Below are 12,309 nucleotides of genomic sequence, written 5' to 3'. Positions count from 1 at the left end.
TAGGTGAGTGATCACACCATCATTGTTATCTGGGTCATGAAGATCTTTTTTGTACAGTTCTTCTGTGTCTTCTTGTCACCTCTTCTGAATATCTTCTGCTTCTGTTAGGTCCATACCATTTCTGTCCTTTATTGTGCCCATCTTTGCATGAAATGTTCCCTTGGTATCTCTAATTTTCTTGAAGAGATCTCTAGTCTTTACCATTCTATTGTTTTCCTCTATTTCTTTGCATTGATCACTGAGGAAGGCTTTCTTATCTCTCCTTGCTATTCTTTGGAACTCTGCATTCAAATGGGTATATCTTTTCTTTTCTTGTTTGCCTTTAGCTTCTCTTCTTTTCCCAGCTATTTGTAAGGCCTCCTCAGACAACCATTTTGCCTTTTTGCATTTCTTTTTCTTGGAGATGGTCTTGATTACTGCCTCCTGTACAATGTCACTAACCTCCATCCATAGTTCTTCAGGCACTCTGTCTATCAGATCTAATCCCTTGACTCTATTTGTCACTTCCACTGTATAGTTGTAAGGGATTTGATTTAGGTCATACCTGAATGGTCTAGTGGTTTTCCCTACTTTCTTGAATTTAAGTCTGAATTTGGCAATAAGGAGTTCATAATCTGAGCCATAGTCAGCTCCCAGTCTTGTTTTTGCTGACTGTATAGAGCTTCTCCATCTTTGGCTGCAAAGAATATAATCAGTCTGATTTCATTATTGACCATCTGGTGATGTCCATGTGTAGAGTCTTCTCTTGTGTTGTTGGAAGAGGGTGTTTGCTATGACCAGTGCGTTCTCTTGACAAAACTCTATTAGCCTTTGCCCTGCTTCATTCTGTACTCCAAGGCCAAATTTGCCTGTTACTCCAGGTATTTCTTGACTTCCTACTTTTGCATTCCAGTCCCCTATAAAGAAAAGGACATCTTTTTTGGGTGTTAGTTCTAGAAGGTCTTGTAGGTCTTCATAGAACCATTCAACTTCAGCTTCTTCAGCATTACTGGTTGGGGCATAGACTTGGATTACTGTGATATTGAATGGCTTGCCTTGGAAATGAACAGAGATCATTCTGTCGTCTTTGAGATTGCATCCAAGTACTGCATTTTGAACTCTTTTGTTGACTATGATGGTTACTCCATTTCTTCTAAGGGATTCTTGCCCACAGTAATAGATATAATGATCATCTGAGGTAAATTCACCCATTCTAGTTCATTTTAGTTCGCTGATTCCTAAAATGTGATGTTCACTCTTGCCATCTTCCGTTTGATCACTTCCAATTTGCCTGGATTCATGGACGTAACATTCCAGATTCCTATGCAATATTGCTCTTTACAGCTTCAGACCTTGCTTCTATCACCAGTCACACCCACAACTGGAGGTTGTTTTTGCTTTGGCTCCGTCTCTTCATTCTTTCTGAAGTTATTTCTCCACTGATCTCCAGTAGCATATTGGGCACCTACCAACCTGGGGAATTCATCATTCAGTGTCCTATCTTTTTGCCTTTTCATACTGTTCATGGGGTTCTCAAGGCAGGAATACTGAAGTGGTTTGCCATTCCCTTCACTAGTGGACCACGTTTTGTCAGAACTCTCCACCATGACCCGTCCGTCTTGGGTGGCCCTACACGGCATGGCTCATAGTTTCACTAAATTAGACAAGGCTGTGGTCCATATGATCAGATTTGTTAGCTTTCTGTGATTGTGGTTTTCATTCTGTCTGCCCTCTGATGGAGAAGTGTAAATACAATCTTTTTAAACAAATAGTGCTAAAACCACTGGCTATTTATATGGCAGAAATGAATCACAACCCACACTTTACGCTATATACAAAATGAATTAAATGGATCATAGACCTACATATAAATATATGAAAATGGATCACAGACCTAAAACTGTTTCTGGAAGAAAAAAAATAGAATATCTTCATGACTTTGGGGTGGGAGTGTTTCTTCAAGAGTACAAAAACATCCTTAACCACAGAAGAAAAGATTGGTATGTTGAGCTTGTAGAATTATAAGCCATTAAGGGAGTGAAAAGACATCCCATAGAGCTATGGACATTGACAACACATATAACTGACAAAGGCACCTGTAACTTCCATACAGTGCTGGTAGGAGTGTAAATTAGAACAATCAGCTTAGGAAACTGTTTGGCAGTATCTATGAAAGCGTTTTAAACACATGCCTACCCTCTGAGCAAGGAGTTCTCATACCCAACAGAAATAAGTACTTAGGTCCCTCAAAAGATGTATGCAAGAATGTTCATGGTAGCTTTATTTATAATAACCCCAAACTGGAAATAATCCAACTGAGCACCAACAGTAGTAGACTAGATAAACTGTGATGTGGTCATATAGTGGGATACCACACAGCAATGAAAAAGAACCACCATGCCCAACGACATATGTGGGTATCGTTAAAGAACATGGTCACGAAAGAGTATGTACTGTGTAACTACATTGATATATGAAGCTCAGGGCCAGATAAAATTAATCTATGAGTGGTCCCTCAGTGTCCTAAACATATGCCAAAGCCCATGAGAGGAGACAGGGAGGCCTCTGAGGGTGAGAAGTGAGCTGTGCTTGGAGCGAGAGTGATTTCTGACTTTCTCCCTAGTACCTCCTGGCCCAGTGGTGTGGACATAGCAGGTGTTCAGTAAATGCTTATTGAGATAGCTCAGTGCAAGAATGAACTAGTAGCTTGGTGCCTCAGGGATCTTTTCACTTGGAGAGATACGAGTGCTTGACCTATAAGTCTGTGCCTCTTTACACTAAATGTAGTGAATGGAATGGTCTCAGGACCCCCTCAGAAAGGGGTGGGACTGTCTCTTCACCTGGTGAGAGGTACCTGAGGTAACCAGCTGGGAAGGGGTGGGCAGGTAGCTAAGGAAGCACATGGGATGTGGAATTGAAAAACTGTTCCAATCTGGCCCTGCCACGTAGCAGCTGTGTGGTTCAGGCCACACTATTTCACCTCTCTGGGGGTCGCAGCCTCTGGGCCTATAAAATGGGGCAAATTCTGCCTACTTCAGAGGATGGCCAGGTGGGAAAGTATCATTGTGAAGCCGTGAGCAGTGACTTACCAGCATCTTTGGTGTGTGTGTGGGGGTGCAGCCAGTGACCCCAGGGCATGGTGGAAATAATACTTCGAGGTGGCTCTGCAGGAAGACTGGAAGCCTGCGGCCAGGATGGGGGTGGCGGTGGTCAGTCACGTCAGGGCCCTCCCCCACTCCACGGGCCTCCTCCATGTCAGTGGACCTGCAGGGAGACAGCTCCTTGCAGGTGGAGATCGCTGATGCCGTCAGCGAGCGAAGCGGGACAAGGTGAAATTCACTGTTCAGACCAGGGTGATGTTGCACCGGGAGCAGGGGTGCGGTTCCAGTGGCCGCCGAAGGAGGCTTCAGGAGCCCAAGCGGCCTGGCTCACCTGGTGGGAAGATGCCATCAGAGCCTTTGGGCCCGGCTTCCCAACCTGGCTCTCGCCCCCTGGCCCTCTGAGAAAGAGAGCGTCTCATCTAGTCCCTGACTGCCTTTTCCTAAGGCCCCAAGTGCTACCATTCCGTGTCCACCCTCCTGAGGGTGATCAGGGACACGAGAGCCCCAACATTTGCCTCACATGGCATGTGGGACGGGGGTGGCCCAAAAGTGGGTGCACAGGAAGCTTGGTGGGTGTCGGGCTTGCGGGGGGCAGGGGAGGAGAGACCCCTCAGATAAGCTTCTCGGCTTCCGGAGCTGCCTGCCTCACTTCGCCCAGACCAAGTTCTCCATCATGCGCCAGCATGAGGAGTTCATCTAGCTGCGTGATGCCTACGAGGGAGGGGTACGCTGGTCTCCCTGTGAGGGGGAGCCAGCCTGGGAGAACAGGGGGTACGCCGGTCTCCCTGTGAGGGGGAGCCAGCCTGGGCCCTCGGGGGAGGCGGGGAGGCAGAGCCAGGCTTCGGGGTGCGGGTGACTGCCATCTTGATAACGGGAGGTCTCCCAGCTCTGTCCTCCTTTGAGCAGATCCCCTAGCCCCTCCACGGCCAGACTCTGAGGCTTCAAGGGAAAAACTGCAGAACCTGGGTGAGGAAGACCGCTCAATCACGCGGGAAGAGTTTGCCAAAATGAAGCAGAAGCTCAAAGCGTGAGTGCTGCCTCCATTTCTTTCTTTTTTTTAACATTTATTTATTTGGCTTCATCGGGTCTTAGTTGTGGCACACAGACTCTAGTTGTGGTACACAGGCTAGTTGCTCCTCGGAATGTGGGAATCTTTTAAGTTTCCTGACCAGGGATCCAACCTGCGTTCCCTGCATTGCAAGGAGGACTCTTAACCTCTGGGAAGTCCCTTGCCTCCCTTTCTTGTCTGTCTGACAAAGCCCCAGCCCAGTCTCTCCTGAGAGACCCAGGGTTTCCCTCCTGACTAGCCCCTGTGGATGTTTAGGGACACTGCTTCTTACTCGGGCTGCCAAAGGGGAAGGGGCAGGATGATGGGAGCCAGCAAGGGACCCGTGAGCTGCCTGCTGCCCTCTGCAGGGAATACCTGGCTATCTTCAAGAAGACAGTTACAATCCATGAAGTCTCTCTGCAGCACCTGGCAGCTCACCCCACCTTGCGTCGAGACCACAGCTTCTTTGTCTTTTTGGAATATAGCCAGGATGTGAGCTGGGATCACCCCTGGGGGTGGGGGGCAGGACTCTAAGTGGGCTCAGGCCTCCAACTCATCAGCTCTGAGAGTGGCATGTGCCCGGGGTGGGAGGTGCAAATGCCTTCCCCCCGCAACATCGCCCCCTACCCCACGTGTCTCAGCTGACTGTCCAAGGAAAGAACAGGAAGGAGCTCCTTGGGGGGTTTCTGAGGAATATCATGAAGTCTGCAGACGAAGCCCTCCATCACTGGCATGTCAGGGCTCAAGGTGACTCCTAGGTCCCTTCTCTGGATTCAACCCAGGGCCTCAAGTCCATAGCAAGGATTGAGGCTCTGGGTGGCTGTGGGAGGGAAGCCACTGGGGATTCTGGCCTAGGGGGAGATCGTGCCACCCTTGGGAGCCCTTAGTTGCTCTGCTTCTGGTGGCTCAGTATAAATGGGTCCTGTCTGTCTCCCGTAGGAGGTGGATGACTTCTTTGAGCATGAGAGGACCTTCCTGCTGGAGTACCACGCCTGCATCTGGGACGCCTGTCTGTGGGCAGACCGAGTCATGCACTGATGAGTGTAGGCAGAACTCCAGGGACCCTGGATTCCCTACCTTCTCTCCCCAGTGGCATAGTCCCCAGGGCAGAGGAAATTTCCTGTGTCTGCCTGTGGCCACAGATACTAGGGGTGGGGCTTGACAGGGGGACCAAGGGGCTCTGATGAAGGGCTGTATCCCAGCAAGCCTGGCAGATGATTACATGCCTATCTCAGCTGCACTGAGCAGTCTGGGGTCACAGTAAGTCAACCAGCTAAAGACGTGAGGATTCCCTCTGGATCCTCTCCCCTCTAGGCCTGTAATACTTTGTTTGTCCATGAGGGGTCACTGTGTGGAAGTCTACTATCAGCTCTAGCGGGAGGTACAGCTCTGGCTTTGGTCGAGAAAGAGCAGATCTCCCCAAGGGGGACCTAAGGGCAGGGAGACTTTAAGCACCCGCTAAGACCCCTGCCCTAACTCCCACCCACTGCCTCCTAGGAGCTTCTTCAAATTGGCAGAGCTCTTTGAACGGTTAAGGTTGAGTACTGCCTTCTGTGTTGAAAAGTGATCATGATCCTTTGCAGGGAAGAGAGTGTCCTGGGAGTGGGGAAAGCTCCAGGATCATTTTGGCATCTTTCAGTGATAACTTGGGCCCAATGAAGCGCTGGGCTCACTCTCCATACTGATGAGTGGAGCGAAGTCAGGGATCCAGCCTCAAGTGTGTGTGTGTGTGGTGATGGGGGAGGAGGTGGGAAGTGGGTTTGGCAAGGCCCTTAGCAGGATGTGCCACGTGCCTTTGGCACTGTGCTGTGCTGCCAACATTCTGCCCCAGACACACTTCCTGAACTCTTCGCCAAGAAAGTCACTGGAGTGTGCCAATCTTTCTAAAATGTCCGTTGCTCCTCATCTCTTCCCTGCTCAGGGCCCTTCAGTGGTCCTGTCCCTTCCAGGAACTGCCCAAGACACAAAGCCCCGAGTTCCTAGCTTGCATTTTAAGCCTGGTATGCTCTGGCCACTGCCACCCAACTGCCCTACTGAACTTCCTACTGAACTTCCCCTAAAATCATACCTGGCTTACATACCTGCAAAGCCTTTGCCTGTTGTCTAATGCCTACTCAACCCCCAAGATCCAGATCTGAGGCCACCTGTTTTGTGAAGCCTTCACTGGCCTGCTCCCCTGAATGTGAAGGCTTGACATAGAGTGTATACCAGGTGACTCTTCCAGGTATTTAGAGGGACAGCAGCACCTCATCCTTAGCAGCTCCTCTGCCAGCTCCGTCTCCAGCCTCCACCTTCTTGCTTCTGGAGCTGGAGGGCCAAGTGGCCTCTAACAAGGACCTGAAGCTGTTGGACATGCTGAGATACTACGTGCGAGACTCCCAGCAGCCAAGGTGAGAGGTGGCCCCAAAGCAAACCTCAGGGCTGTAGGCCAGGGGGCTGAGCCACCAGGGAGGGCAGGCAGGTGAGAGCCGTGGGTCAGGGATCCTGTGCCCTTACCAGCCCCAGGACTGCTGTCCTGGCGGCTGCTGGCACTGGCAGACAAGAATGCCAAGAAGGCGCTGGACAAGGCCCACACCAACACCAACAAGGCACTGGACAAGGCCTGTACCAGCAACCAGGAGATGTGGGCTATGGAGAACCATCAACAGCTGTGCTGCCAGTGTTTTGAATGCCTCTTGGACTCAGCCAGGCAGGGTAAGCCCCATGGCCCACTAGCCCTGTTGTACTGGCCACCCTGCCGGGGTCCGCATTCCTCTCCTCTCCAGAGCTCATGACTTCAAATCCCATGTATCTTTCTTCCGCGAGAACCTCATTGAGCTGGCTGAGCTGGAGCTCAAACATGCCAAGGTGAGCCTTCCAGCCTCGCCGAGCCCTCTTGCTGCCTTCCTGGCCTCCCACCCTGGGCCTCTAGTTTCTTGGCCCTTGGGAGGAGGGGTGGACCTGGTGGGGGTAGTTTGCTGGCACGAGCACCCCAGCTGTGCAGGGCCAGGGCTCCCCATTTTGACAAGGAACCTTCCCTTCTCATCAGTAGCAAGGCCTCAGTGAACAGTAGGACAGGGCTGGGGACAGAGGAGTCATTCAAGGTGGAGGAACAGCAGGGAGGAGACATCAAGAAACTCTCCTCCACAGGCCAGCACCCTGCTTCTCCTGAGCACGTCATCCTCAAGGGGGAGCCTTGGAGCTACCAAAAGCCCCCAGGTCTCCCACTCCAGACAGGCCTTCTTCCAGCCCTAGGAGCCACTCACCATGCCCCTTCTCAGGGCAAGCCCCACCCCTGCCCCAAGGTGCCAGGCCCTGCCAGAGGGAGATAGAGCAGCAAGGACACCACACCTGGACAGAGGTAAGCAGAGCCCCAACCTGGGGAAGCCCAGGGAACCTGACCTCCCCTCCCTCGAGGCTGAGGGAGAGCCTCCACCCACCTCTGGTCCGAGTTCATTTGTCTCCAGTCTGTTCACAAATAAAAAACCTGGTTTTATAGTAAGGCTTGCTTGTCCTGACATTCCAGTTCCAGGGCCCACCAGGTACATCCTCTACCAGAGGCCAGATCCTGGGGGACAACCCTGAAATGTCTTCAGCCACTCTCTAGGAGTGGCTGCTAAGAGGCTCTCTATGAAAGGTCAAGATCCAGAACTTGGAACCCAGGAGCAGTCAAGGTGTGCCACCATCCCATAAACCCTGGCACAGACCACACATAAAACTAATTGTAAATCCTCTGCACCCATTTCCCAATTAGAAAATGGAATAGGCATTCGTGCCTTCCTCAGAAACACTGGCAAGTTCCAAAGAACAATCTTTAATTCCAGGCAGCTTTTTAGCTGATGGGGAAGCTTGGCTGGGGGGGGGGAGAAGAGGTATAAATCCTGCATTACCACCACCGCTAGGGCAAGACTTCTACCGTTACCTGTGGGGCAGGTGAAAACCCAAAGTACAGTCTGCAAAGAGCCCACAGCAATGCTGGCAAGAGGCTTGAGGCTCCAGCCAACACCCTCCTGGTTAAACACCAGGAAGGTGGTGCCCAAGACACCTGGGTCTGAAGTCCTGGGCTCCACCTGGCCGGCCCCACCCTAGACCCCAGACACAGCCGCTTAAGGCCAAAGGCTCAACCTGGCTTCTGACTCACAGCAGCCACTGGACCCAGCCCTCATAAATGAGTCAACCACCCAGGGGACAAGGCAGGGCAAAGACCAACTACTGAAGGTAGAGAACAAGCTCAAGAGGCAACCAGTGACTTGCAGTCTCACAGCCCACATCTGGGAAGGCTGCATGGGAATAAGAGGACAGGCCTCACCGTCCTGTTGCCCACCTGAATCAAGGCAAGAGAAGCAGCCAGTTCAGGCATGAAGCCCCTCTGTTCAAGGGACCCCTGCAAGCAGTAGCAGACACACCCTGGCTGAGCTACCTCCTAGACAGCCAGCCTGGTGCCAGCTATAAAATGAAGAATGGGAACGGTCAGAAAAAGAGGCTCAGGGAGTCACAGGGGTCAAATGAGGGGGTGTGGGAGCTGGAGAGATGGGTACAGAGGAGATGCTGCTTGTTCTCCCACCCTGCCTCCCGCACAAGTTCCCCAACCTTGAAACAAACATCCCATTAGTGAGCCTTTTTATTGTTTTTTTTTTTTTTTAAATTGAAGGTCCCTTACTGGTCCTGCTTCCATGAGTGGCTGTGACCAGAGGAAAGGAGGGAAGGGAAGCAGGCGGCGCAGGGAGGGGTCATCTCCACAACATTCCATTTATACACAGAACTAAACAGACAAGCACAGAGTCACTATTGCGGTTAGAAGTTGGCAGCATGGGAAAGGGGAGGAACAGGTGGGGGACTGGGGTGTCGTTAAAAAAAATACAGGACCCCCCCCCAAACGGGTTCCTGGGGTGGGGGAAACTTGGTCTGTTTCAACCCAAGAGGAATCAGAAGATCAAAAGCGGTTTGGGAAGGCCAGAACCGTCAGGGGTGGAGGGAGGAGGAAGGTCCAGGGGGTGGGGGGGCTGTTTGGCAACTGGGGTGAAGGGAATGCCCTCCCCCTGCTGGGATCCCCCCAGCCCCTCCGGTCTGGCAGGAAGGGGGCAGCCTGCAACCCCCGTGGGCAGGTCTGGGGCTGCCAGATGCTCCAGGCAGGGGGCTGGAGGGGGCTCACAAAGGCTTGCCCTCCAGGGAGATGACGGCACTGCCCCCCAGCTTCTCTGCAAGGGTGCAGCGGTCCTTAACCTCCTCGTAGCAGTTTGCTTGTAATTCATGCTTGATCCCTGTGGGAAAGAAGGGGGAGCATCTGTGAGCAGGAAGGGTGGGGGATGCTGTGGCTGGGAAGGAGCCAGTCTGAACAGATGGAGGGGACCAGGCTACCTTCCAGCGGGCAGGGATCTCCTGAGCCATGCCATTCACCCCACCCAACAGCCAAGGCCCGAGCACAAGGGCATATGGCACCACCAGTGCTGGCCCTTACCCGTCAGCTTCTTCTTGATGGCGTCCTTGGAGCTGGCATAGATCATTTTGCTCTTAAGGGGTGCACACTCTGGGGCCCTGAAAGAAAGAGTCAAGAGAACTTGCCGCACAACCCCCTCCCTCCAAGCCCAGCAAGCCCTCAAGCGATAAATAACTTCCAGAAACCCCTGAGCTGGGCCCGAGCATTCACGCTTTCATCCATCAAGTTCCTCATTGACAAGTGTTTTATTACAACACCCTCCTCTGACATGCAGGCGTCTGAATTAAGCCAGAGCCACAGACCTTCCTGTCCTGGGAAAGGGGGGTGGGGCAGAGCTAGAGCAGGTGAAAGGGGAAAGGGCCTGCAGGACGAGCTCACCAGAAGATGAACACCAGGTCCTCCTTCTTGCTCTCCTTGGTCTCGTAGGTTGCATCATAGAGGGCATAGCGGCAGTCCTTGTCTGGCAGCATCTTGACAAAGGTGGCATAGGGGTCGTCTACCGTCTGGCCCACGTCACCCACCAGGATCTCCTTGCCCTCCTCCAGGATGATGTTCTTCTTGTCCTCACTCAGGCAGAAGAGCACCGCCTTCTTGCGCTTCTTCACTTCCTCTGGTGTCGATGACTTACGCACTTTCATGTCGTTGAACACTTTGATGACCCCATCAGAGACAGCCACGCCAGAGGCCTAGAGGATGAGCCACACGCACCTCGTAAGGAGACAGTTTCTGGGACATGCCCTGAAGTCCCTCTTTTGCTTTCTTAGGAGATCTGTCTAGAGGCCAACAAAATATAGTCCTCAGCCCCAAGAGATTACTAATCCCCTTCCCAGGACTAGTGGCACTATTTTCCCACCCAGGTCACCGTCAAAGGATCAGATGTGACACAATCCCAGAATAGCAGCCAAAGAAAAAGAGACCTTTGATCACATAATTCAACAGCATTCCTCCCCACCCCAACATCCTGCAGGCTAGAGATCCAAGACCTGTGAGAAGCAGAGCCTTGGCCAAGATGTGAGCCCACAATTAAAAGAACCGACAAACTACTGACCCCGTTTTCCACGCAGTCTCAGCTTTTGCATAAAGTGCTGACTCAGAACTTCACATAGAGCAGGAAGGGGCCCAGATCCTAGTCATCTCTATAGAACTAGGACCCACCAACGGTGCTCAACAGTTCTTGCAAGCCCATCAGCACGGTTCAAAGCAGTTACTACACAAGGTAGTCCCTTCTCTGCTGGGGTCTCCCCAAACCAAAGCAACAACAAACCCCTAATTAAAGCCCTACACGAAAAAATGCAGGTCCCCAAATCGCTGATAGGAGTCAGCAGTCCAAATTCAAGTGCCCACAGTCTCTGAGAGCTCTTTAAACTTCTAGGTCTTGTTGGGGGACACCTTAGCCAGGAGAGGGAGTGACGGTCCACGGTGAAATCTGCCCCCGCTCCCGGAACTGCAGAGGAAGCCGGCCACGTGATTGAGCCGCTTCCGGAGTAGGCGGTGAAAGCAGATCGGCTAGAGTCAGCCCCCTCCCCGAAAAAAAAAAACTCTTACCCAGCGGCAGCTGCACCTCCGAAGGCCTCAACCCAATGGAATTGCCTGCGCTAACGAGCTTATCGGCCCCCTGCGCTGCAGGCCTGGGCAAGTTACACAACCTTCGGCTCTCGCAGCCCTCGGGCCGAACACAGGGGACGGGGTGGTTTCCGGGCGGTGCCCGCCTGGGTCACTTCCCTAAACGCGGCTCCACCCTCAGGCCCCATCCGGGAGAGCCGAAGGCCCCGTTAGTCCACGGCTTCGGGCCCAGCGGTCAGGCCGGACTGTGTGCGCACGCGCCGGCCGGGACTGCTGTCCCAGCCTCCGCCGGGTGTACTCTGCGAACCCGGCTCGGCTTTAAGGGCTCGCTAGCTCGGGAGGACGGCCGAAGTCTTCGCGGTCCGCTCTGTGGCGCGCGGTGCAAGCCCCTAATCGCTGGCGCCTGCGCCAGGACACCCCCGCATCCCTCGCCAGCCGCGCCGCCCCCGCCCCTCGCGGGCATCCCTGCCACCTGCTCTCGAGTCGGACCCCGCTCGAGAGGGAGGGTAACGCGAAGACAGGAACAGCCCTTGGGTGGGGCGCGCGCGCCAAGACCGCTCGCGCGCTTTTCCTCCGTCGCCCCCGGGCCAGGTTTGGATGCCGCGTGTTCCAGTCGAGACGCGCGTCCCCGAGAAGCGACTCTCGGCGGCCCCGCCGCGGCGCGCGACGCCGGCGGCCCCGCGAGGGGACGGGCGCGCGCGCGCCCTGGACCCCTCCCCCACGGCCCTGGGCCGCGCGGGCGCAGCAGCCGGGTGGGGGAGGGGAAGGGAGCCCAGGGGGCGCGCGAGCGACGTCCGAGCCAGCCCTCCCCATCGCCCGCGGGCGCGCACGCGCGTGCCGGGGCCGCCCGCCCCTCAGCACGAGACCCTCGTCCAGACCCGGGAGCTGGGGGAGGGGGTGCCGACGTCGCGCCCCCGTTCCCGCTCGCGCGCCCAGATGATCGACTCGCGGCCGCCTCCCCCGCGGCGCCGTGGCCTGCCGCTCACCATGTTTCCGGAAGCGAAAAGGCGATAGCGAGGAGAGCCTACGAGACGTGAGCCGCTGCAGCTGCTGCCGGGATCCGACTGAACGCGGCCTCTCCCGGCCCCTTCCGTTTAGTACGAGCCGCACAATGAGGGGCGGGGCGGGCTTCCGGGGCTCCCCCTGCGGGCCGACGGGAAATGAAGTCCGAGGGCCCTGCGCCGTCTTCGGGCTCGCTGGGT

At 54.2% G+C, this 12,309-nt stretch overlaps 2 protein-coding genes across 2 annotated transcripts; one reads left to right on the top strand and one right to left on the bottom strand.

Annotated features, from left to right (window-relative positions):
- Positions 1–3,189: 3,189 nt before the first annotated feature.
- SNX32 (sorting nexin 32) lies at positions 3,190–7,468 on the top strand. The gene is given in 14 exon segments (XM_081531130.1): positions 3,190–3,297; positions 3,300–3,332; positions 3,700–3,877; positions 3,996–4,107; positions 4,497–4,620; positions 4,770–4,850; positions 4,852–4,875; positions 5,068–5,169; positions 5,318–5,409; positions 5,626–5,669; positions 6,413–6,518; positions 6,602–6,822; positions 6,896–6,975; positions 7,258–7,468. Coding segments are annotated over 14 exon segments (1,368 nt in total). The 5' UTR covers positions 3,190–3,231; the 3' UTR covers positions 7,363–7,468.
- Positions 7,469–8,710: 1,242 nt separating this feature from the next.
- CFL1 (cofilin 1) lies at positions 8,711–12,174 on the bottom strand. Its single transcript, XM_081532331.1, has 4 exons — positions 12,094–12,174; positions 9,923–10,230; positions 9,566–9,642; positions 8,711–9,368 (listed from the first exon to the last, which is right to left on the bottom strand). Exons 1-4 carry the CDS (start codon positions 12,094–12,096, stop codon positions 9,256–9,258), a joined length of 501 nt encoding a protein of 166 aa, XP_081388457.1. The 5' UTR covers positions 12,097–12,174; the 3' UTR covers positions 8,711–9,255.
- Between the last annotated feature and the right edge of the window lie 135 nt (positions 12,175–12,309).

Source organism: Giraffa tippelskirchi, chromosome 10, assembly GCF_054371585.1.
Source record: "Giraffa tippelskirchi isolate mGirTip1 chromosome 10, T2T-mGirTip1v1.2.pri, whole genome shotgun sequence".
Classification (NCBI taxonomy): domain Eukaryota; kingdom Metazoa; phylum Chordata; class Mammalia; order Artiodactyla; family Giraffidae; genus Giraffa; species Giraffa tippelskirchi.
The sequence above is the reverse complement of the archived record's forward strand: the minus strand, read 5'-3'. Positions and strand labels throughout refer to the sequence as shown.